A 26,736-nucleotide genomic window follows, 5' to 3' on the forward strand; every position below is an offset into this window, starting at 1 on the left:
AATAATAGATGTAGTAATGTAGACAAAAATCATAGCTTGGGCCCCCAGAGAAAGCCTTTAAAGACTTGGGTTCAAAAGTCCCCATACTGCAGTCAAAGCAACTGGCAAAATGATTTAAGGGCTGTCCCTGCTTACATTCACTTCTGCCAAAGTGCTGGCTTAATTTTCTTTGTGTGTCTTAATAAGCCACCTCTGTGAGAAGGATTCTTACTTGAAATTGTTGTATGTCTCTAAGCTCAGAAGGAGAAATTCAGGCACTGTTGAGTGGTATGCTGAGACAAACATTCAGAGGTGGTGTCGGGCTCAGCTGCAAAATGAGCCTACTCTTCATCTTCACTAGCATCACAGTCACGAACTAGCATGAAAACAGCATTTACACAATGAATTAAAATGCAAATCTACATTTTATTCTATGAAATTGAGACAAATGGTACACACTTGAAGCTTGCCAGAGCAGCAATTACAAACATTAATATAGTTTTAGATGACGACTTAAGTCAAACAAGAGGGTAGAACAGAAACACAACACATACATTGGATTCCGTGAAATACTAAAGGGGAAAAAAAAAAAAAAAAAAAAAAAAAAGCAGCTCTTGCCCTAGTAAAGTAAGCCTAAAATACAAATTAGTGATAATTCTGTTGCAGTGACAATATCTGCCTTGTGCAGATGTGCACCACAAGGTAAGCTTCCAGCCACAGGGTGTACGTACAATGCAGGGAAGCAGTCTGCCAGCATAGGAGAGCTGAGGGCTTCTCCAAGTATGCACGAGAGGACTTTGCACTGCCACAGCCTACTGGGATGTGGCATCATCCAGGAGGGAGACCCACAACAAGAGGCCAAACAGCTCCAGCAGCCTAGGACAGAACTGTGCAACTGGTGTAAAGATGTACTTATGCTAGATCTGATTGAGATTGCACCCTACAAAATCAAATCACTTTGAAGGTTTGCCTTGTGCAATCATTTCCTTTGTCAGCAATCAGAAAAAGACTGCAAAAAAAACTGTGGACAAATGGTTTAGGCATTGAAATTTAACCCTGTGGAATCACTACAGTGTAGCACCTTTGTCAGGAGGCCGAAGCCTCTTTGCTCTCTCCACACAAAACACATACATTAGCACCGTGTGTTGTGGGTGTGCTCCCAAACACAAGACGCAGCTACAGGCACACAGCTAAATACCTACCCTGACTCCCATCTGCCCTGCAACTGCATTCAGCCTTCTACAGGATTTCTGTTCTATTAGGGAAAAGAATGGCCGCAGATCCTTCAAGACTCTCTGGAAGTCCTTGCAGTAAATTTTCTTTCAGAGACTGTACAATATTTGATTTTTAAATATCCATAATGCATTTTGCAAATAATGCAAAATCTATTGAGTATTACAATGATTTTCTTAATAGACCTAATGTTTTTCCACCAGTGTTGTAACATCAATAATGTCAAAATATGAAAACAAACAAAAAAAAATGGCACATGGTTAGTCAATTCTAAGACTTCTCCTTCTGGTGTAGGCTAAGGCAAGAACCCAGATGGTGTGGTTTTATACATCAGCATTCATGAGACCAACGTCTCAGTTGTGTGCCATACAGCCAGCTACTGGGCACCCCTTGCTTCTCAGACGAGTCTGAGAGCACCGAGTACCTCAGACCAGCAGCATAGCCCTCTGTAGAATCAAACCTTAGCACAAGATAGCCCATCAATGGTTTTGTGAACTGTTGAAAAATATGCTGACAAGAAGAAAATAGTCATTTGGAATTTGGCAGGGAAAACCCACTCTAAATCATTTCCAACTGCAGTAAGTCTCTGCTCTCTTTTTTACAAGTAATAGAAGAGACTATCCCTGTTTTATAAACTCATTCAGTTAATATGTTTAAGAAAGTAGACAAGTTTCTCCTGCAGGGGTTTTCAAGTATTGTATTCCCTTGCAGCTGCCAGCATTTCAACATCCCATTCCAGAAACGCTGCATATTGCTCTTTGGGAAAAAAGAAAAAAAATAGAAACTGCTACATACTAAGGAGAGAAAGATGGTTAGCAGAACAAAAAATAGTAAGTGACAATTACCTATTACTTGATGAATACTAAAGGGTTGTATGATGCTCCCTGCTGCTACAGCACACCAGAAGAGCAGGAAAAATGTAACAGTCTTTTCACTCTACAAAAAAGGGCACAAAAATTTCCTGGATGTCCTACATCTAACAGTTCATACCTCCAATAACCTCCACGTCTATGTGATCTGTAAGTTTAAGTTCCAAGTGTGTTTCTACTCAAATCTGCAGCAGTTTCATCACTTGAAGAATAGGTACTGAGTAGTCTTAGTGCCATCACTCAAATCAGTGGGACTCAAGTATCCCCAGGTTTCCCCTGAATGAGCTCAAAGCTTTGCTAACAGTATTCCTGCAGCCAAGCATTTCTCCTCTCTTCCTGAGTTGCCCAAACACTGCTGACCCAAATGGGGCAGAACCTCACAGGGTCCTTTGTATCCATGGAAGTTCTGAGTTCACTCTGTCCATTCCAAGAGGAACAATGACGCATACACCAAACAATGTATTGTTCCACCCCTCCACATAATCCTGCCTTAATTAGGAGAACTTCTGCAGTAGGTCTACTGTCTAGCATGGCAGGACCACCACACTATTGTAGCATGCAGAATAGGGCCCTTTTATCATCATCAGAGTTGATTACCTTTTTATTTAGCAGCTATTAGCATGTTTGGGAATGCAAAATCATATCACTCCACAAAGGTAGTGGTAGGAAATATCTCAGTGCAGAATGGATTCCATAATTAGAAAAGGCACAAGGGACAACTTTTTCCTCCTGCTCTCAAGCTTGGGAAGCTCTAAACAATATGCAAAGGCAGAAGGGGGAAAAATCGATAAAGTACTGAGAAGGATAAAATTTGAATGAGATAATAACAAACCTTTCTTGTGGAAGGAAGAGGAAATGACTGACTCTAAAAAAGCTTTGTGATAAATCATCACCCCTGCATGAAATTCCATTGATATATGCTGCAGTATGTGGTAGTAAAGTTAGAGAAAAAAACAAATAGGAACAAAAACTTAGCAATAATTTTATAAGAAACAAAATACAGCTTGCTGGAAGTGCTGAGCTCTTTCAGTGATTCAAACAGTAGAAGGAGATTTCAGAATCTAACAAGGGTTTCAACAGCTGTATTTGTATTACAGTCATAAAAGCATAAATGTGAAATACAGCTCTAATAAAAAGTTGAAGTTTATAAAACTGGCTGGTAATTTTCCACCCGTTCCAGAAGTATCTCAGAATATCCAGGGGAATAATACCTGAAAGAGAAACATATTGTTTGTGCATTAGACTACAAAGCATGTTCTGTGCTAAGTAATGAAACTATTCATATTTCTATCGATCGGGGAAAAAATCCCAGCATTAAACATTGGTCAACAAACACTACAGTTATTCTCCTAGAGTGCTGTAAGTCTGCTTTTCAACTTACATTATCATTTATGATTGGAAGTCAGGTTTTAAAAAAAAATGTTGGCTTCTTCTGGGGCAGTGGCAAATTTTTAAGAGAGGTTCAAGCAGCCATAAGCATCGTCTTTACTGGGAAACATAGATATTAACTTCTATTGAAATTAGGTTCTTTAATAAAAAGGCATGAGCTTGCATTGAATCATAGGCTGCCAGAGAAAAATAGCCTACTGCTGTTTGTGAAACAGCACACACCCCAAAGCTAATGTGAAGGCTACATTACTGCAAGAGACATTGATTCTGGAACAACAAAAAAATGATCACAGTGACCTTCCGTCTCTAGTGTCAGCTCAATGGTGGAGATTATCCAATAGGTTTTCACTAGAGTAGAACTCTATGGTACCATTATTGTCCTGCTGTCATTCAGTTGGTTTTCCACAATGGACCAACTGCATGCTTCCAATACGCAAGCATCATCAAAGCTGCATTTAGTTCTTGTTTTCCACGTTAAGAGTATCTGAAAATTATTATCATGCTATTCTAAAGAAATCCATCACAGTACATTCTTGGTTTTGCAGGCATGTTAAGATGTCCTCTCTGAACCCTGGAAGCTTTAACTATAAGGAGAGAGGAACACAATTCTATGTAGTGCATGCCTAAAATGTATTCAAGTAAAAATCTCCGATCTTTTCACATTAAAGAATGATCCACTTACCTCAAAGATTTTCATTTTCTGAATTATTTCTGCATAATACAGCATTTTAAAGTCTTTTAAAATCTGATTAGTTCTCCAATAGTAAAACTAACTTTTCAATACACTGTTATGATATTCAGTCTGCAAACGGCCTGGAATAACAGTCTCCGAAACAAACCCAGACCTGGAGTCTAGTATAGCAGCTGTGCCTTGGACAGCAGAAACACCACCAGGCAGTAGCACAAAGAGGCAAGCAGGAGATGCTCGAAGGGGTCTTCCTTTGTTACATCTCTGCCTCCATAAGTAGGCTTGTTTCATTTACAGAAAAATAAAATAGATGGAACAGGAAAACATTAATTATATCCAGAGAAGTGTAAACAAAATCTTTCCCTTTGAAGTGCTGGTATTTGTAGCTGCAGAATAGAGTTTCTTTATGATTTTGCTTTTACCCGTTTGACAGCTTTTCCTTGTGGAGACACACTGGGCTTCATTTTGCATGACTGTCTGTAGCTGCTATTAACTACAGAACTCTGTTGCTATAATTAAAATTGATGATGCAGATTTTCAGACCCTGTAGAGGGAGTGCATGAGTACAACATCCTTTTGATGTGCTGATGGAGTGAAGGACTGGTAAATGGATATCTAGAATCTAGGAGGGCATTTACCTCCTTATTACAATTTAGGATGGTGACATTTTGACTGTAAGCTATTTAATAGTGTTTCTGTATTCATTAAGGGCAAAGTTCAACTTGGTGCAGACAGCTGGTGCATGGTCCTTTTATATAACACTTAAGCCTCATGATGAGGCTGGGGGAGGAAGGGCAGCTGTGGACAGAGCAACTGCACCGTCTGTATATCAGAGGAAGTTTCAAAGGAGCCTCTGAATACACTAGTTCAGACAGGCGCTTAAGGAAGTCAAGGAAGTAACCAAAGGTTCACCAATACCTGAGAAATCCACAGATAAGTTACCAAGATAAACCAAACTTGCTATAGACATTCCTAACTATGAGTGGCTGGGCTGAAGCCTCAGGGTTCATCTAGGTATTGTAGGACTAACTTTTCATCTCAGTTTCCTGCAACAGCCTGATTATTTGGGCTTTATTTACAAACAAATAAATTTATTCCCCAAAACAATCAGAAAATACAAAGTTTTCAGAAGTATGTAACTAAAATCTGTGGTTACCACTGGGGCATTTAACGAAATGTTATACATTGTTTGATTAAAAACAAAAGTCATGTAGAAGTTCAGTATTTTAAATCTTCACTTCGTATAGCTACTATGAAGAACATCTAAAAGTATGGATTTTTTTAGATTTCATTTTCCCTACCTTACTATTTCCTCTGGAAAGCAATTGTTAATAGTGTTGATATACTCCTGAAGAAGTGACCCGGGTTCTGCTTTTATTTCTTGAACCTTTTTAAGTCCACCAGTTGTTACAAAGAGACGACGTGCTTTACTGTCATGTGGTAACACCTATGCACAGAAAAGTACATAAAAATAATATATTATTTTAAAGGAATCTCTGTGCTACTGGGCTCAAATATTGCTTATCTGTGTTTAATTCAGAGGACAGCTAAAGTGGAACACATCAGAGGTTTATCTGTAATGCCTACTGTATTTTAACACACAGGTATACAGCAAAAATAATAAACCAGCCCTTTACTGTTATAATGTAATTTAACATGTACTTTAATACATAACATATATAAAAATTCTGATTTGAACATTTATTGCTCCATAAGTAATATTTCTTGAATTATCCCTACAGAGACAATATGATTGTGGAGATTAAACAGATAATAAAAACAGAATACTAACATGGAATAACAACAGCATCTGTTCCACTTAAACCAAGTTATTCAGGTCTTTTATGTCAATTCCCACAGTTTAATTGTAGAGCAGAATTTTATATCATCATAATGATCTAGTATAGATTATTGCGTGAAAACAATACTGAGAATTGTTGCAAGTGAACAATGCAGCCTTGAAGCATTACATGCTACTATTAAATTCCTGGATATTAAAATCCTACAACACACTGTGTAGCCATGGAAGCCTTTTACACACATACACACACAAAGCAAAAATGTTAAGTTTCTGCAGCCAAAGGGGATGAGAAGCAGAAATGATCAGACAATACATTCTGCACTCCCTGAGTGATGCCAATATGCAGTTTTTTCCAGAGGACGAAAGAAAGAGAGAGGTGGGGGCTGGGCCAGGCAATGGAGAATGACAGCATGTAGTCCATAGGCCCACAGGGCTGCAATAATATTAAAAAAAAAAAAAAAAAAAAAAAAAAAAAAAGATAATGCAAGATGTCAGCTGCATCTACAACAAAAACAGATGGGTTTAAAGCCAACCCTCAGAGCTACATACTATGGGCTACGGGGGCAAAAGCATTTTGTAAGCCTTCACCCTGGTTGGACAAATCGAGCCATAAATTTGACTGTGTGTCAGTGTAAAACAAGAGCCTTGAAGGAGGAAGGGATTACCTAAAAGGACAGAGGAAAAGAGAGATGAAATTTCTGTCACGCATATGGGCAAACAGCCTTCATTTCTCTGGTCCCTCTAGGCTGCACAAAATCAACAGACAGGTAAGGAAAAACAAGGAGAGCACAGAGACTTCTCTCTACTATGTTCCAGAGAAGTGTCGAGAACAACTGTGGTCGTTTCATTCTGGGAACTAAACAGACAGCTGTTTCCACATACCTCCCACAAGAACTGCCAAGAAGGAACTAGCAAGGAGACAGGATATGTCCCTTTCCCTGCCTTCTTCCTCCACACTGTGACTCCCAGACAGGATAGACAGCAGAAAAGTTTCTTGGAAGAGGCTCTAAAGACAGACAACACCTCTGAGACAGTCTCTCCCCACCCCGAGTCCAAACTGAGACAGCACAGAATTGTAAAGACCCTGGAAAGGGCAATGCTAAAATGAGAGAGTCCAGCAGTGAAAGCACGTAGCATCCCACCCTGAAGCACAGCTCAGAAATAAGGCTTTTACTGAGCTATAAATAAGCCAACAAAACTAATACACCTCAGGTTTAAAAATAGGAAATTCCTAAGTTTCACTACAGGACTGAAAAAAAAGCTTTTAGAGCAAAGAACTTCATTTTAAATGTATACTTTAGAGTAACAAATGCTGGACAAGTACAGTTTAATACAATGTAGAAGAAGAATAATTAAACAAAATATCAGCTGATATAAAGGGTACAAAATCACTTCAACAGCAAAAAACACTCAAATGGATGTACACTGGGTAACCAGTTACTACACACTTAACTCTTTAATAGTTCTAGTTAACACACAAAAGCCAAAGGCACTGCATTCTGAGCAAATCTCCAATCTGCACTACAAACAGCAGTACTTCCAGATCTGTGATAAGAAGAATTAATTACCAATCAAGAGTTTTACTCAGCTATTTCCAGAAAGCACACCTCATCAAGAAAATCTGGTACCCCTGCAAATAGATCGCACTGCATATACTGCATTATACTCCAAGTAGATTAAACTGCACAGAAGAAAAGTCTATAGTTAAGCGGGATTCTCAATTGCCAGTAAGCATAACTAGAAGTCTCCTGTTTAGTGAGGAATTAATTAATTAATTGTAAATATTTTGATTAAACCGTATTGCTCTTTACATGCTGTGCTCAAATCAATAATGCAATGAATAATAAACAGTTAAAATTTTGACAGAGATGAGAAAAGATGTAGAATTTTTTAAGCTTTCTTAATTGAGACTGAAAATTAATGAGAACGGAAGCGATGAAGTCTTTGCATTCTAGGTTACTGTAAAACATCCAACTTAAGCAACTCCTGTCCTGTACAGACAGCTTGCACTTTGTCTAAAACAGATATAACAGGGATTTATGTGATGCATTGGCTCAGTGAAAGTATTTGCACATGAGTTAGTATTTCACTTAATCTCAAGAGGCAAAGAAGAAAAGAACCACCTTGCTTATAAGCAATTGTTTTCTCACTGTCTTAGGATGAATTATAGCAAGTTCCAGATAAAACAGTATCCAATTTTATCAGACAACAAAGCACAACACTTCAAACTGCTTCTGCAAGGGATGCTTGAGGATCCTGAGAAAACTAAGACCTTTACAGATGCCCCATCTTTGGAATGATAGCTTTCTTGCTAAATGGAAAACAACGCATTAGTCATCAAGCAGAGCCTTTTCTTACCTTGCTAAACTGCCCAACAATGTGTTTCATAATATTGGGAGGGGCATCATGCAGCAATGGTTCAAGTGCTGGAAGATATGTGCATTTCTGAAGTATGTTCTTTAATGCTCTTTTAGTCTATTGAAATGCAAAATAAGATTACTATAGTAAGACATCAATGAAAACAACAAGAATTCATGATACATATCCCTGAAGTCTGACCAAAAAAGCAGATTGATTCTTTATTAGAGTGACCTGATGGACATCATACTTTTTATTCAGAAAATACTCGTACAGAATTCTGATCAATTTTCTACTTAGATTTATTAAACCTCAAACCTACAGTGCATTATATTCTTATTATGCTATCTACAGTCAAAGTAATGGCAATTTTACTTTGGCTACAACAGAACCAGGAGTAGACCCTTTAAGTAAATTGAAGCACTGTAATATAATAAGAAAGCTAAATCAAAACACAGTTTAGAAGATTGTATTTTAGAAGTGACTTATTAGGAGAATCTGCTGGTGTGGGATAGTGAGGTGCACTACCATCCAGGCAGCAAGGGAAAGAGAGACAGTGGAAGAGTTGTGTCAGTGCCTGGTTTCTGAAAACAGACGCAGTGCTGGCTACAAGAAGCAGTAATGACCTCATTATTTAGGACCGTACGTACAACTAATTTAGCCTTGATATTTTTGTAAGCATTGAAAATTACAATGCAAAATTGTCTTCTTATTTTATAGATCTGGAATTCATTATACTTTGGTGGACTGTAAAGAGGCACAGTACAACCTGGGAGACCATATCCTGTCATATAATACTATTCAGTCAATTAACTTACGGTCGCTCAAAACTACATTTTACCCAAGTCCAGCTCTACTAGCTGCCATGGAGGAAAGGTCCTACATAACAGCTCTGATCTAAAGTAGGAAGAAAATGAGGGACTATACTGCTCTGGCTGTACCAAATGATTTGGCAGGCACCATATGCACACCCATTAAGACCAACCAGTCCTTAAAAAATGCCACACAGCCTTCAGACACACTCCACACAGGAAATCCACAACTCATTGAATATCAATAAAAGCATTTACCATTTAACAGTTTTTAAGCACTTATACTTGTTGGTTACAATAAATATGTCATACTGCAGATACTGTGAATATACTTGCTTTCACTTGAAGATCTTCTGAACTGTGTGTGTCCATATACATAGAAAGCAGTGTGGGTAGGACATTTGCTACTGCAACAGCACGTGCATGTTCAGGAGTATGTCTTCCGACCTGTCCCAAGGCCCAAGCAGCTGCTGCCTTAATATGATCTTCTTGTTCTTCTACCAAGCAGGTACACAGTGGTGGTATTCCCTGTAGCATTAACCAAAAGCACAACCTTTACAAATCTACACCAAGAGAGGATAACTAAACTAGTAGGTTGTCATAAGAGAACACTTATAAGAGAACACTTATAAGCTATAAGAGAACACTTGTTGTCATATTTTTCCATCATCATGACTAGCAAGAATTTTGAAGAAATCTTTACAAATCTAGTTAAACAAAAGGAAACAGATTCAATATTCTAAGTCAGTTGGAGCTAACACACAGACTTTAAGGGATAAAAGGAACACATCACTTAATTCAAGCTGTACTAACAGTAAAGGTTTCATTTTGTCAGACTGAAAATAAGAGATGCAGTGCTTATGAATCTATGACAGCAGTTTAAGAGCAGAACAACTCAATCATTCAGTCATTTAACTTTCTTTTAGTCACAGCACTACATTTCACATCATAAACCTCTTCTTGAGCTCAGTAGTTCATGTTTGATGCATCCAATAACTTCCAGAAAGACTTCAACTCTTGACATGAAGACATCAAGAGATGGAGAAGACCTCACTCACATCCAGCGGTTACTGAAGTTCTTCTGGTTCAGGGTCACTATCTTTATCCTTTCTCCACAGGATTATGGAGCTACTCAGTAGCCAGTATTCTATGTCCAGGATAGTTCAACAGGTATCATTTCATGCTATTTTAGGTGAGGCAAGGCTACTAAATCCCTAACTAGATCTTTTTTTTTTCCATTCCCTGGATCAATTTTATTCTTTCCTGTACTCCCTTCATCAAATACAGACAACAGGACTATATGCACTAGGACTAGTGGAAAAAAATGTTAATCTACAATATTTTATCTTCCACTCTTTACTACTGCAAAGGACTGAAGTGCCTTTTTTTTTTTTTGACACAGCACTGCTGAAGACCACAATGAAGTGTTTGTCCAGAAACACACAAAGTCACTTTTAAAAATTCATCCTTTCCAGGAGACAGTACAGCAGTATGAAACTGTAACTTTATGTCATGACATCTTAGATGTGTTATTTTCAAATGGTCCCAGTTTCCCGAGCCCTGCCCTCAGCACTATGCACCACTTGATAAAACTCAGTTTCCCCAAAACATTTTTTTTCTCATGGGCTTTGGGTTTATTCAGGTTTCTTTTGGGGATCATTCATTAAAATATTTCATGAGTTTGTTAAGATTCCTACAAAACCTCTCACTGCATCCCATTCAGTTATGGTAGCAATCAAATCATTACTATGCTTCAAAAAATTATCACTTACTTGGGTGCTTCCTCGTGAACTGCATTTGCCACGCTTAATTTCAAGCACTTAACTGCAGAAGCATGTTTGCTCTAGGTATGACTGACAAGAGTGAGACATGGGCACATCCACAGAAGATGGACCTCCAGAGACAACAAGCCAGAACCATTTGTCTCTTCAGTTTTCAAATACAAAAGAGAATTTTTTGATCATACCTACCTTCTCTGTGTACTTATTGATGTTGTAGCAATTTCAATTTTCTAACTTGCATTCCTACTAGAAGACATTTCTGTTCCTCAGTTTTTATAGCTTAGCTGTTTCCATTCATATAGTAAATTTTAAATCACAGAATCATAGAATGTTTTGGGTTGGAAGGGCCTTAAAGATCATCTAACTCCAACCACCCTTCCATGTGCAGAGACACCTCCCACCAGACCAGGTTGCCCAACGCCCCATCCAACCTGGCCTTGAACACCTCCAGGGATGGGGCATCCACAGTTGCTTGGGGCAACCTGTTCCAGTGCTTCACCATCCTCTGAGAAAATAATTTCTTCCTAATGTCTAATCTAAACCTACTCTCTTTTAGTTTAAAATTGCTACCCCTCATCCTATCACTACTTCCTCATCTTTTCTGTAGGTCCCCTTTAAGCACTGGAAGGCTGCTATATCAGAGCCTTTTCTTCTCTGGGCCGAACAGCCCCAGCTCTCTCAGCCTGTCTTCATAGGAGAGGTGCTCCAGCCCTTTGATCGTCCTCATGGCCCTCCTCTGGACCTGCTGTAACAGGTCCATGCCTTCCTCATGCTGGGGTCTCCAGAGCTGAACACAGAACTCAAGGTGGGGTCTCACAAGAGTAGAGCAGAGGGGGAGAATCACCTTCCTCAACCTGCTAGTGAGAAAATGGGCCAACAGTACTCAGTGAAATTAATCCCTCCCTCCTAATGTCATTAGTTAGCATTATTCACATCAGAATATTACGTCAGACACTAATTTCAGCTACTGCAGATATTGCAAATGACCCTTCTGTATCTCCCTTCTATCTCATTGCCTCGCAAAATTTATTTAAATCTGAAAACGAATAGTTTATCTCATTTGAAATACCACTTGCACAGCTGAATCAAACCATACTACATTTCAGAAACTGAGGTCTCTGCAAGTCTACAGATTTCTGTTGCAAGACTACTCTAGCAATACTAGCACAGTCATGCTAGTGCAATAAAGAATGTGCCATAAAACATTCTTGTTTCAAAAAGGGTTTTGATGTAGCCACAAATATTCATTTTAAGAGGAAACAGACCATAGAAATTCACTGACTTATTTTTTTTATACTCATTCAATTGCAACACAGAAAAATCCTGTAGTGGAATACACTATATGTTCACAGACTAATCCAAGACATTTCATAAAAGGTTCAACTTCATAAGGACCAACTTTGATCAGGTTACCACTATTTCAGACATTGCAAGCCACAATATTACAAGAAAGTACATTAATCAACAGCAAGTATATAATTGTCACAAAACACGTGCTCTGCCTATGTTAATTTGTATCTCTTACTCAGAATACCACTGAAGAATTATAGAAAGAAGGCAAAGTGATAGCTAACCTTGGAGACAATCACTGCCATTGACAGGTTCTCTGAATGAGCTGCTACATAACCAAGCATCATGATGCCAGGCAGTCTGACAGTCCCTCTGCAGCTGCCAATACAATCAATCACAGCAGCAACTCCACCTGCATTTACTATAAACTGTGAAAGCTGCAAAGATAAACGGAACAGATTAGGTACTGTGAAGTAGCAACAGGCATAAAGCACCACATTATAAAAGTCTTTACATGTATTGCTCCTGACTTACAAAATAAAGCTGGAATAAGACTGACATATCATGCTGACTGTCAAGCACTGAGTGAAGCATGAAGTTCTCAGGAATTAAACTGTTTTGCTACCCTGATTTTGATTGACTTTACTGTAAGGAAATCAGGATTCTGAATTCTTGATGCTGTATAGGAAGGGGTGACTTATTCTCAGCTCCATTATTATACACCAAAGATTCATCCAAGTGACAGCCTATCACACGAATGACCTTAAGACACACCTACTCCAAGCCAACAAATTTCTGTGCAAGAACAGAGGGAAAATCCCACTCCTCCTCTCACTTGCACTTTATAGATAACCTCTGCAGCATAAAAGCCCTTGTGGATTCCCCAACTTGGGCACAAAGCCAAAGGCAACTGTCACGGCTGCACAAAACCAGCTCAGACTACACCATTTTGCCATGTTATGGTACTATAAAGGATGTGTCCAGGGAGCACCCTTAATGGGCAATGGTGTTTGCTCCAGAATGCCAAATTATAATGCCTTGCTTATAAATGAAAATCATGTGCACAGTCTGTGATGCTTGCTGTGGATATTAAGCTATGAAACAGATTTCTTTCCAAGTGGTATCAATTCTCAGATCACTTGAGGGACATCAGTAGAGTATATATGGTATCAACTATGCACAGAAATTAACATAATTTCATATTATGATTAATTCCTTCTACATTGTTGGGTATATCACATTTTTCCCAAAGATTCCAAAGCAAAAGAAACACCTTCTCAGGAGTTGCATTTAAATTAACAAAAACTGGAGGCATGTGGATTTCCAATCCGATTGATTTCTGTTAACATGAAATCCACTGTTACCTCTGAGCCTTTAAAAGGGGATTGTTTATTCATGAAACAACTTCATGAAATTTAAAGTTATTACTTAGGAAAAACTGTTCATATGACTGCCAACTGCAGCCATCAACGACCAAGCCCTGTGTCTGGGCACAGCCACGTGCACTTAGATGCACAGAGCTGCTGCACAGATGCACTCCCTGGTGCTGTGAGCCCCAGGCCCCACTTCAAGACCCCCAGATCCTGGCCTTCACATGATTTTTACAGCATATACAGATAGAAAGCAGAGATCCAAAAGGCACAATGCTTGCATGACAGACAGCTGACACCTCTAGAAATAACATTTGTCAGTCTATCTCCGCTGCAACTTGTTTTGCTTCAAGAGAGTTTCCCAGTGATACAGAGAGCTTTCTAAAGCTTTCTAAAGTTAAATGTCAGTTGTGACTTTCCACTGGGAGTCACTAAGATACCTCCTATGGCTCTTTTAGAGTGCAGCTAGGACGGCCAAGTGGCCTTACATGAAGAATGCTGTGCTAGCAGCTCTTCTGCCTTAGCCTGGAGTCCTGTGAGTTTGGCCTCTAACTCCCCACTCCAATGCCTGCCTTTGGTAAAGATAATTTCTTCAATTCTCTGAGAAAACAAAGTTTAATCAAACATGAGGTGCAGAAAGAAAGTAGGAAATGTAGGAAAATAAGACTGCAAGCTTTAATAAACAACAGCTACAACACAAGCAGGCTGAAGAAAAAGCAGCACAATATTCATGATAAAACAATTCTCAATTGTTAAGTTAGTATCATAATGGCTGTGTTCAGCACTAGCGTGCTCCACAAATACATTCCTTATATTTCATTCCACAGTCATATTTGGAGCCTTTTAACTGATTCTACGATCTGACAAATTAATATAATTATTTGTTTTTCCTATTCATTCTGTATTTGCTTTGCTAAACCTCCCCATCCTCCTGTATCTAATATAGGCAAAAAAAATGTAAATGGTGACACTCAGATCACAAACACAAACTAGTATAAGCAATCATTATCGGTTCAATAATAAATAAGGGAATTTTTTAACTTCATTGTTATTGGAAAAAATAATTAAAATGTGATACCAGCAACCCCAAAAGATTTTTTTAGAAGGACACACACCATCTATTACTGTTACAGCATGTTCTTGTCATTCGTAAGCTGCTATCATGACTTCTCTGAGGCTTTACTCATGATGTTTTTAATATCTAATGCTGACAGTATTGTCAGCCTAAAATTGCCTCTTTGTGCTGATATCTTATGGAATGAAATAGTCAGGTATACTTTATGTGATTCCCAATTTTCTTAAGCCAATTCATATTCAATACACATCTCATAATATCAGCAAGCATTTCCATATTTTTCCAATGAATATGCCAAACAGCCATTTGCCCTCTCTTTCGAAAAGCAAATGACAGAATAATCCTGTATTTTATTTAAAGTGTAAAATCTAATGATATGACCTTGCATTTGCATTTTCAAGGTTTTACCTCAGGCGTATGCTTTGCTATCTCTCTAATTAAAGTTGCACCATTTTTCTTGACATATTCATCTGAGTCCTTCAGGCATGTGAGCACAACTGGGAAAATTTCTGCTTCAACCACCAACTCTGCAAGATCCACTGAATGCTTTGCTATTTGGCTTAGCGCTGACAGCACCTGACGCTAGTAAATAAAAATTGTTATAAAATCAATAGTATACAAACAGCCTGCAACACACACTCCTCCTGCACACAAAAATCTATTGCTTCAAGGAAAACAAAGCAAGATAGAGAAAACAATTACAGCTATTTTACAATTCACTGAATCAATTCATGCACGAATATAATGGCAGAGAACATTTGCTGGTTCCTGAATAAAAGTTTTTTCTTTGTTTCTTGTCATTCAAAATTCTATGTAACAAAAAAGAAAAAATATATACACTATTTAAAACTATAATTTAAAAATTAGTGACATCTACAGAAAGTATTTTTATTTGTATAAGTTTGATCTGTCAGACCTCAAATAATTTTTATCTATGTTCGAAGTACCATTTTTAATAATGTTTCTGTTAGAGTAAAACAGTAAAGACATATTAAGGAAATATTTTTTCAGTTAAACTTGTGATGAAGTCTTCAACAAGAGCTATTCACATTGGATACCACATTCTAACATACAATAATACAATCAATACTAACTGTTTTATGGTATAATCTTAAGCATGCAAAACCTTTTTTGTAACTGAACTGCACATTAAAAGTATGTTAGACAATGTCAAACTAAAAGGACATGGTGTCATACATCAGATTGCATTCTTCACATGATACTATATAATTTCACCTCCCCGCAAAAAAATACCATTCACTTTAAAGATTTGTTTAGCTGATCCTCACTGAGCAGCAGTTTTTTTATCCAGTAGCTAAATCAGTGAACACAGTCAGAACTCCATCACTAACTATGTAGTTACATTTTGTTAACACCCAAAACAAGAGCTTTCTAAATAAATATGCACGTCAGTGTCACTGATTCAATATCAAGTAATGACTGGTGAAATGGAGATTAAAAAAATAATTTTTAAATGTACCTTCAGTTTAGCATCAGGGTTCAGGATCATATGAGCTAAGTGAGCGATAGCTCCTGCATCCACTACTGTCTGTGCTAACTCTGGAGAATGCTTTGAAATATCACTGAGAGTTGAAGCGGCAATCCTTTTCAAAGCAATTTCTGGCTCCTGGATACAGAGCACTAAAAGAGGAACAGCTCCTGCATCCACCACAGCTTGTGACAGTTCTGTAGGTCCAAGGAAAGTAATTAAGTGAGTATGGGTGACTGACCCTTGTGCAAGCCATTTTTCACCCTGACAGATACAGCAAAGGAAAAAGGGGAGGGTGTAGCTCACTGTCTCGACATCTGCATTTCAAATCAGCCCTCCTGGTTTCATAAACCGTGTGGACCAATCCAAAACTGAAAAGAATGCAGGTCAATAGATGGACCCCCATTTACATGCACACATTTGAGGTAGATTAGGCTGAAATGGTTTGTTATTCTGTTTTCTTTTTCTTTTTTTTTTCCTTTTTTTTTTTTTTTTAAAGTAAGCAGATGTCAGCTGTTTAAACCCTGGCTATTCTACACTGATCAATAGGAAAGCATTTTATGCATGGCTAACAACAACACAGAAAGCCAAAGTACCAAAATTTTACCAACCACCTAATTAGGGAGCATTTTACCCTCTTTAAATGATAAGCAGATACTAGCATAGATCAAATGCCAAAAACAGAAATACAAAAAACATACACAAAAGATTTATCTTACATAAAAGACCGGAAAAACTGAACTCACCTATCAAAATTAGGTTTTGCTACCATACACAGGAAAATACAGAATATATACTTCAATGACATTAAAATTTTATCACACACAATTAGATAAATTAGAAATATCATCAGTGGGATATTGTGTGTCTGAGATTAATACAATATCCTTAACTAACTGCACCTTACATAAAAAGACCAAAAAAAAAAAAAAAAACTGAGCATATGATTAGCTGACATGAGCAAAAATTACACTATTAGAAATTCATTAGCTCTGTCCACATATGCAGCATTAATCACAGTCCTAAAATAAGAATTATTGGATACCACAAGCAAAATTTATAGTATAACAAAGCTGTGCTGTTTTAAAATAGTGTTGAAAAAGTAGTAAAAATCATGGGGAATTCAATAATCTATTAGGCCTTAGTTCAGTTTCGCTACACCTTATTATGCATATCCATTATTATCTTTAACATTTATCTTGACTTACAGTACCATGGCAACATATAGCTGTCGTATTTCAAGACTTTAACTTAGCTTTTGATTTATAGTCCACCCATAAAGAGATTTTCATACTAAGAAAAATATATCATACTTCATTAAATATATATAGACTAATACAGTTTTTCACGAAATCTGTAAGTCATGTTATCATTAGGTTGTTAGCATCCAAATAATTTTTCTGACCAGATTTGTTTTCAATTAGTGAATTATAGTCACACACTCCAATACGTGTGATCTTTCAAATATTTACACTGTATGCTATTTTACATGATATAGACTTTTAAGCAAAGTATAAAAACATTACTTCAAAAATTATATGTAATGCAGTGATTTTTAAATAAACTAATACAAAAATTAACCATTCAAATAGCTGTTTGGCTGAAAGTGTACAGTATGCACCCTCCAAATCCACATCACACGATTTGAACAAAATCTTGTCAAATGGTCGATTTGCAGTTTTACAGAATTGAAATGAAATGTACCTAAAGCACATATGAAAACAAATCAGAAAACGAGCTACACAATATAAGTGATATAAACTATATTCAGCTTCTCATTAAAAAGAGAAAAAAAAAAAAAAAGATTTCTTCAAATTCTTCTGTCTTCAATTTCTTCTTCTGTACACTGACCAAGAGAAATACATCATTAACTACTGACCAAAGGTTTTGATTAATCTGACTGTGCCTCAGTTACTGACCCAATGTCTCAGATGCAATTTCAGAACAACCATTTCAATTGTCTACACTCTGCTGAGAAGATGCTAATATCATGATGAAAATAATGCCAAGAGGTACAGGACAGTACTAGAAGAAGGTGTTTCTTTGATGCCTTATGAGCTGAAATTATGAAGTTCAAGGAGGGAGGAAAAGAGCAATACTTTAAGGTCACAACAATGCCGAGGCATGTAAAAGTAGAAATAAAAGTTCTTTTAGAAGAGCAAACTAAATCTGATTCAATTTAGATCAGCTCTTGCTGTTAGAAGCCTGATATCATTTAAATACTGATGGTTACTGTTGGTCATGGTTAATTAAACGGTTGTTCTTCCACTGGTGTTTATAAGGTTCATGGCTAATAACTTACCACATGTAGGGCTGCACCATGTGTCAGAAGACAGTCAAGTAGTAAACAGACTGTCAGAAAACCGGGAAAGCCGAGGCAGGGACAAAAGAAATTATGCATCTTCCCATCACTCCCCCGACAATTCTTAGTAGTGATGATTGTATGATAATTGCAATTATTTTTCTCAAAACAAATCTTAATTAGCCTTCCCATTTGGTAGAACAACTTTAATTCAGACTGTGTATCTGTTATTATTTACAAAATTTTGCTATCTAATTACAGAACACAGAGAGATGTGAAAAGAAAAGAATGCTGAGAAAGAGTTAAAAGGAGAAATACAGATTAAAAAAAAAAAAAGTATTCAGCCAAAGAAATTAAATGAGATGGCACACAATCACCAAATAAAATACAAAAAGACTTTTCTTAACAGTGTTCCAAGACACCAATAACAGAGTAAAGATGAGACCAAGAGTTGATAAGAAGGAAAAAGCAGCAAAAAATAAAGTGATTTATGAACATCATTTAAGCCCACAGAAAGTTATCCAAACCCAGAGCTTGAAACTGCAGTTTAGAGAATGGACCAAATTACATGGCTAACTACATGGTGATAAAGTTGGACATCTCCCTACATGACGGAAAGTAGGAAGTGTGATTCCACATACACTCACAGACAAGAGAATTTGGTCTCAAAAAGTTCCTTTTGTCCAGAACTATGAGGAGAATTTTAGCAGAGGAAGATACTGCAGACAGGAAGACAGACTGACATGGAGGTAATAAGGAGGACTTATAAAGAAAGACATTGGAGTTTAAGATGTCACCATTTCACCTAAAAGTTTTACTAGGGTTGTACTGATTTGTCTCAACACAAAGCGGTCAGCAGGGACTGAGAAATTAATTCAAAGTTGAGGCCTAGTCATGAGCTTATGTGATCAGGGAGAGCTGAAAGTGAATGAAGAGGAGTCAATAAGCCCCTGACTACATACCCTCTGAAATCAATGGGAAGTCTTATAGGATTGATCTGGGGGGAAAAAAAAAAAAATCCATACTCACATTAACAAGTTAGCAATAATAGTACAGATTAAAAAAAGATGAGGCAGAAAAATGAATATGAGGAAGTGAATATGCAAGGTAGTTCCCGGGGCAGGCAAACCAGCCAGGAACAAATGCCATATCCACATAGTGGAAGACAGCAGCAAAACCTTCTTTGCTTGGAATCAAAGGCATGTTTCAATGTAGAGCAGTGTTCTCAAACAGACCGTGTTGTGGCAGGTGTAGCCATGGGAACTAACAGGTTGTGAGTAAAACAACCACTAATACTGCATTTTTCTAAAGACCACGATTGTGTGATGGCCACGCAGGAAGAGTAAGTCCACAAGCAGCCAAAAGGCTGCACTTCAGGATCAGTGATTTATGCAGACCATTACAACCACAGTAGTGACGACTGCACTGAAAATGGTGGAAAAAGTTCAAATCAGATGGATACTGGTCATAAATTACAGGGCAAACCTAGATGCTGAAATAAAACAAAATTACTACCAAAGTCACATCACTGTGAGCAACTTAGTAGCTGACCCTGCTTTAAGCAGCAAGCTTGACTAGGGCCTTCCCAAAGTCCCTTCCAAGCTGAACTACCCTGTGATCCTGTGGGCACCACAGCTCTTCAAAAAATGCATTTAACTCCTCTCAGCAATATGCTTGAGCATAAATAGCATTGTTTGGTTTTGCTTTCCTATCAGTTTACCAAATGCTGAAGCAGGTAAGAGAACATTAATAAATTACGTGTCTTAGGCTTTTATGTCAGCAAAGCAAATAGAAAGCTATGTGATATGCATTTCTCTCAAACAGGAGAATCCTGCATTTTCAATCTAACTGCATATGGTATAAGTAAAAATTTACAACATACTTTTCATGGACTTCATAGTATTTTGATGGTATTTGAAACACTTCTCTTCTTTCCAAACACAAATATACAGTAGAAATACCAACTGGCAAGATTAGAGCACACCAAAAATAGAGCACACTGATCCGTATACCTTGGAGTAAAATCAGCATCCGAAATTCAGCTCAAGGGGATCTTCAAGAAAGAGCAGAACTGCAAGAGCCGTTGCTAAGTTTTGGAAACTGATCCAGCAGGATTTCTAGTGTCTCGGAATCTCAGGAGATATCTGTCTTGACCTAAAATCTAACATGCCTTCTGGAGACATCTGTTTACAGAATAACTGTATTTTAAGTGATTGATAGTGATAGATAGTAAGATAGAAAGGAACTTGCCAACCAGGAAAAAAATCATCATAGAAGAAAAGAGTCCTTATTTCTCAAAACCTTTTCACAGGAACATCCACTGCAGTTCCTAGAGAGCAGCTTTACCAGGTCACGGACAGAATTTCTGATAAAAAACTAAGAATCCCTCCCATAGCAGAGCAGTTATAACCTAATGCTGGAAGCATTTGCTTGCACTCAGGGAGACAGAGGTTCACATCCTGCCTAAGACAGGTCAGGACTTCAATCCATCTCCCACATCCCAGACATATGCCCTAATCATGGAACTATTCTTTCTGAGGGGCAAATAGGCCTCCCTCCTCCACGGTCTTTTCAGGGGGTTAAACAAAAAAAAAATCTTGTCTTAATGGTATCCCCACGGGAACAGAAACAATTTCTGAAACTGAAAAACTACTTGTGGGTGGGGAAAACCATTTATCAGTCTGCTCTATATTTAGAGTTTAAGCTGTAATATGTGTCCACCGTTAATGACAGAAAATCATAACTGCCAAACTTTATCAACATAAGCATCTGAGTCTAATCCAGAGTTTCTTTAACAGTAAACACCAGATGTTGATAAGACCAGGTCCACCTATCGTTGTATCCCATCTCCAACAATATTCTTTTGCAAAGGCATGCTCATAGCAGTATAAGAGCCATACCATGCACAGAATGATCTTAGAATCACTTAGGTTGAAAAAGACCTCTAAGATCATCTAGTTCAACCTTTCACCTAGCACTGACAAGTCAATATCTCCTCTACTTTCAGTAATCATTATTTTAAAGACTTCTTGCAACTCTGTTATAGAGGAAGGTAAATCCCCGGGTTGGCTGCAGTTGGGGAACAGCAGAGAACTTTTTTTTTTTTTTTTTTTAACTGATTACATAAAACAATCTGTCCTTGTCCTTATGCTTGAGCTTGGTAGCACTTGCAATTTCAACCTAATTTCTGAAAATGTTGTTCTTATTGCTGGCATAAATTGACATGGGACATACATTAATTCATTGTCAGTGAATAAATAATTCATAATTATGGAATAAAAAAATGTATAAGAAGTTTGCTCTGTTCAATACCTCCACACCATCTCCATCTCTGCAGACAATGCCATCACAGAGTGAACTGGATCACCCTGAAGATCAGTCAGCATTCATGCAATGAATAGCACAAAGGGCAATTGAGGTGAGTCAATATTGATTTACTGACATAACAAAACTACAGAAATGTTTACGTTAAGAGTAACACAGACACACACTCCGACTACATACATTTATACAAAGGAACACTTTCAAATGGCACTTAAGAAAATATGTTTCAGATGAAAGCAACACTTATTTTCAGGGATTCAGACCCAATAACCAAAAGATAAAAGCTCCTTAGCACATAGATGTGCACCAAGAATGAATTTGTTTCCTGGTAATAAGCAGCCCATTCATGAGATGTTGATAACTTTGGAGTCTGTTCCAGAAGGTTAACCATCTCTCTAAATAGGAAGAGGAAAATCCCCCGTACCTTCTGCAGTCCAGCAGTCCATAGCAATTAAAAAATAATAAAATAAAATAAAATAAAATAAAATAAAATAAAATAAAATAAAATAAAATAAAAAGGAAATAAAAGAATAACTTCCAAATTCAGTGTACGTACATTTTAGAACCAAAACAACACATAAGTTAATGTTGTCATCCTAGAATTATTTAACTTTAAGCACTATGAACACAAGCTGTTTCTTCCATCATTTCCATGCAGCAGTTTCTTCTCTCAGTTCTTTGATTCATAGTTCAAAACTTTTACTTGGACTATATAAATAGCTGATAAAAGAATTATTGACCACGTGGATCAGCTTTTAAATAGGAACATGACACTGCCAGTGAGTTATATAACTGCTTGCAAGACAGAAGTGAACTGCTCAGTATCAGATTCCTAGGATCTATTCCTGACTCTCAAAGAAGAGTGTGGTCTACTAGGTAATTATAATATATATAGTCACTGCAATGAATTTAGCACATTTATCCTGCAGGCAGTGCTGTCCAATGAATGAAACTTGGTTCTGCCTAGGCTTCTCCCTTCTACTATGTATATAAAATTAGAACTAATGGTGAGCAAAATAAACTTTGTTTCATAGTAACAGTTATATAATATGTATAAGTTCTGAAATTTCTTCACAAAGGAGAATAAAGCAAAATGCTATTTCCTGGTCACAAATCCAATCCATCGCTTCTTAGAGCACCTCTCACGTATCGGGGCATTGTGGATGTCAGATATGCCAGCTTCCCATGTAAGGTAGTGTTGACAGATTTGTAATGTTAGAGCAGGTCTTTATTCCAAATTTAAAATTTTATAACAGTAAAGAAGCATCTTGTTCTAATTTACGAACATCACAATAATACAATTTATTATAACTCTCACATGAGATGAAAGATAACACACGTGTAACCTGTTACCTGAATTGTGTCGGGCAATATACCCGAGTGCCCAAGCTGCAGCTTCTTTGACTCCAGGGTCAAAATCTTCCAGGCAAATCACAAGTGTCTCCAGTGCTCCACACTGAACTACTGCCTGAGCTAGCTGTGGAGAATGTTTACCAACTGCTCTTAGCACAAATGCAGCTGCTTTCTTGTAAAAACGCTATACAAATAAGAAAAAAAAAAAAGAAAAAAAAAAGCTTTTAATAAAATTAAGTAGTTTATAGCATAACAGAGCACCTATGTGTATAAATTTGATTTTTCTAATAGCAGCAATATCTCATACAGATCTAAATCAGGACCACCAGACATCATACAAACAATGAACATACAGTCCAACTTTGAGTCAGCTTATGATCTAAAATTTGCAGTAAGTGTATAAACAAACAGAAAAAATGAGAGGGCTAAGAGGATATGGAGAAAAGATAATAGCCTAGATAAGTCTGTTTATTTAAGTGAGTAGTGAGTGATAAGAGCTGCAAAAACAATAGCTCTTAACATATTTAGCCAGCTTATATAGGTTATGTAGGGCAAGCTTCTAAAATAATTCTACCCATCTGCAACATTCACAAGGCTTCACAATTTGTAATGTATATTGCACCCTCATAATGCCTCTATGAAAAAACATTGTTTACATTCACAAATGGGAAACAGACACAGAGAATAAGATCCAGCAAAAAGGTTTAAGACCCAATCCCCAAGTGCCTAAATACTGCCTCAATCCATAGCTAAGATCCCAAAAAGTCAGCCTAGCAGACACCTAGCCCTGGATGACTCTCACTTTTGACCAGCAAGCTGCAGTTCTACAGCATGTGTACAGAACTGACTCACTTTCAACAGGACTAAGCAACTTGGTGACTCTGTAATGAGTTCAAGTGAAATCCAAGCTATTGTCTCAGTTCTTCTACCCATGTGCCTCAGTGCTGGAGCAAATACATGTTTTGAGCATCTTTATAGTGTATGATGCTGCACACATCATGGGGTTCCATGTAAACTGCATATTTCCTCATAAGTCACGTTTCACAGTCTCCTTCCACAGTTTCATAGCTATCACTGGGATGTGGAAGTTGAAGGTTACATTTCTTCCCCTCCTTTCAGTTTCAAAATTCAGAACCAAGTTAAATCACTCCTGCCAGAAACAACTGACTACGAAGGATAAGGAAAAGGCTGAGGTTCCTAATGCCTTCTTTACATGTCTTTACTAGTCAGATCACTTATCCTCAGGGTACTCATCCTCCTGACCTGGAAGTCTGGGATGGGGAGCAGAAGAAACCCCCAACAGTTCAAGTGGAGACCTGCTGCTCCACCTGGACTGTAACAAGTCCATAAGGCTGGATGGGATCCACCCGAGGGTGCTGAGGGAGTTGGCGGATGTGATTGCTGAGCCACTTTCCATCATCTATCAGCAGTCGTGGTCATCCGGAGAGGTCTTGGATGACTGGAGACTTGCTAATGTGACACCCACCTACAAGAAGCATTGCAAGGAGGACCTGGGGGACTACAGGCCTGTCAGCCTGACCTCGGTGCCAGAAAAGGAGATGGAACAGGTCGTTTTGAATGCAATCACGAAATGCATGCAGGACCACCAGGGGATCAGGCCCAGTCAGCATGGGTTCATGAAAGGCAAGTCCTGCCTGACCAACCTCATCTCCTTCTATGACCAGGTAACGCATCCAGTGGATGAGGGAAAGCCTGTTGACATAGTCTACCTAGACTTCAGCAAGGCCTTTGACACGGTCTCCCCCTGGAGAAGCTGGCAGCCCACAGCTTGGACAGGTACATGCTTTGCTGGGTTAAAAAGTGGCTGGACAGCTGGGCCCAGACAGTGGTGTTGAATGGAGTGAAATCTAGCTGGTGATGGGTCACCTGTGGTGTTCCCCAGGGGTCAGTGTAGGGGGCCATCCTCTTTAACATCTTTGTTGATGACTTGGATGAGGGAATTGAGTGTATCCTATGAAGCTGGTGAAAGACCTGGAACACAAGTCCTGTGAGGAGCAGCTGAGGGAAGTGGGGTTGTTTAGTCTGGAGAAGAGGAGGCTCAGGGGAGACCTTATTGATCTCTACAACTGCCTGAAAGGAAGGTGTGGGGAGCTGGGGGTCAGCTTCTTCCTGCAGGTAACTAGGGCTAGAGGAAATGGCTTCAAGTTGCACCCAGGGAGGTTTAGGTTGGAAATTAGGAGACATTTCTTCTCAGAAAGAACAGTCAGGCATCGGAACAGGTTGCCCAGGGAAGTAGTGGCATCGCTGTCCCTGGGCATGTTTAAGGAAAGGTTGGACATGGTGCTTAGGGAAATGGTTTAGTGGGTGACATTGGTGGCAGGGGGCTGGTAGGACCAGATGATCTTGGAGGTCTTTTCCAGCCTTAATGATTCTATGAACTGCACCAGGAGAAAGTTCATCTCCCTCTTGAAGTCACCATGCAGCAATGAGCGCAAGATTTACTGGGACACAAATAACCTACTGCCACATCTGCATGCCCAGAGTGTGCTCCGTGGCCTGACAGTTGGTATATCAGCACTATGGCTAGCTCTAGAGGACTCCTTCTCCATCCATCAGCTTGGTTTTAATGTCATTCCAAGTCGCCTGAATCCCCCCTGCTCTGTACAAGGAGCCTGGGCAGGCAGCACTACCGGATTCATACTGTCAAGGTACCCTCAACTTAAACGGTGCAAACCCCACATCCCTTTTGGATCAAGTTCATAGAAACAAAGAGCCAGGTGAGTGTTTTTTGCATCTTGCAAGGTGTCCAAGCACCTTTGAAAAGTCTCACCCTGAAGCACTAAGATATGGCAGTAGAGGACCATCTGCAACAGCTCTGCGTATAAGCGAAATGGATCCAGGCCCATTCCTTGACCCTGAAGGAAAGCAACATTGCATACCAGGTACATGCACCTAAATTTCTCTCCCCTCAAAGCACAATGGCCCCCTCCATACAACTGACAAATGTCTCTGTCCTGCGCTATCCCCTGAACCATATCCAGGCACTGCCGAGCAGTCTGATGGTTAGCATTGGCCAAAACTCATCATGTTAGCACTTAGAGAGCACCATTACCTTCCAGTGTTCAAGTGCATGCCCTGGTCCTGCTTAGTTTACCAATACCAACATAATTCTTTAATGCCAAAAGTCCAGACTTCTAAGTCAAGGCCTATAAACAGATACCAATGAACATAATTTTGGAGCAAGATGTTAAACATCGCTTAGGGGAACGGAGGTTAAAGGAAACTGTACAGACACAAGTGGACAATTCCCTGGCTAGTTTGTTACTGTGAGTTCTGCTGAACTCAACAGAACTATAATAATTTACGCCAGTCTATGTCTGTGCAAATATGGGTATGTTATTTCTGTTAAGTAATTATGCTTCTGGCAAAGGAAAACACTTATTTGTTTCTATTGTTATTCAAAACACATTTATTTACAAACAAACCATATTCACAATCCCAGTTAGAACATACTGTAAAACTATTTTGCTCAGTTTAATTGACAAAACATTGAGCTGGGATGTAACCGTGTAACTGTTCTCCATAAATCAGTAGAATTAGTAATTACTGTGTGCTCAAAGAATCTGCTCCTTAAATACAGATGTTGATACACAAAGAGTGAG

The 26,736-nt window shown here is 38.4% G+C and overlaps 1 protein-coding gene across 4 annotated transcripts in view; it reads right to left on the reverse strand.

The window, feature by feature from the left end:
• Positions 1 to 385: 385 nt before the first annotated feature.
• SPAG6 (sperm associated antigen 6) overlaps positions 386 to 26,736 on the reverse strand; it is a 38,744-nt gene continuing 12,393 nt past the window's right edge. For 2 of the 4 annotated variants that reach the window (XM_035317648.1, XM_035317651.1), the window contains 8 exons: positions 23,114 to 23,297; positions 16,126 to 16,331; positions 15,054 to 15,227; positions 12,485 to 12,637; positions 9,466 to 9,657; positions 8,318 to 8,434; positions 5,460 to 5,605; positions 386 to 3,292 (listed from right to left, as the gene is read on the reverse strand). In XM_035317648.1, coding sequence (XP_035173539.1) covers positions 3,226 to 3,292; positions 5,460 to 5,605; positions 8,318 to 8,434; positions 9,466 to 9,657; positions 12,485 to 12,637; positions 15,054 to 15,227; positions 16,126 to 16,331; positions 23,114 to 23,297 — 1,239 coding nt within the window. In that variant the 3' untranslated portion in view covers positions 386 to 3,225. Of the gene's footprint in view, positions 3,293 to 5,459; positions 5,606 to 6,624; positions 6,706 to 6,841; positions 6,966 to 8,317; positions 8,435 to 9,465; positions 9,658 to 12,484; positions 12,638 to 15,053; positions 15,228 to 16,125; positions 16,332 to 23,113; positions 23,298 to 26,736 lie in introns of those variants that run through there. The other 2 variants (XR_004748224.1, XM_035317650.1) reach the window with 2 other exon arrangements.

Source organism: Oxyura jamaicensis, chromosome 2 (assembly GCF_011077185.1).
Source record: "Oxyura jamaicensis isolate SHBP4307 breed ruddy duck chromosome 2, BPBGC_Ojam_1.0, whole genome shotgun sequence".
Classification (NCBI taxonomy): Eukaryota; Metazoa; Chordata; class Aves; order Anseriformes; family Anatidae; genus Oxyura; species Oxyura jamaicensis.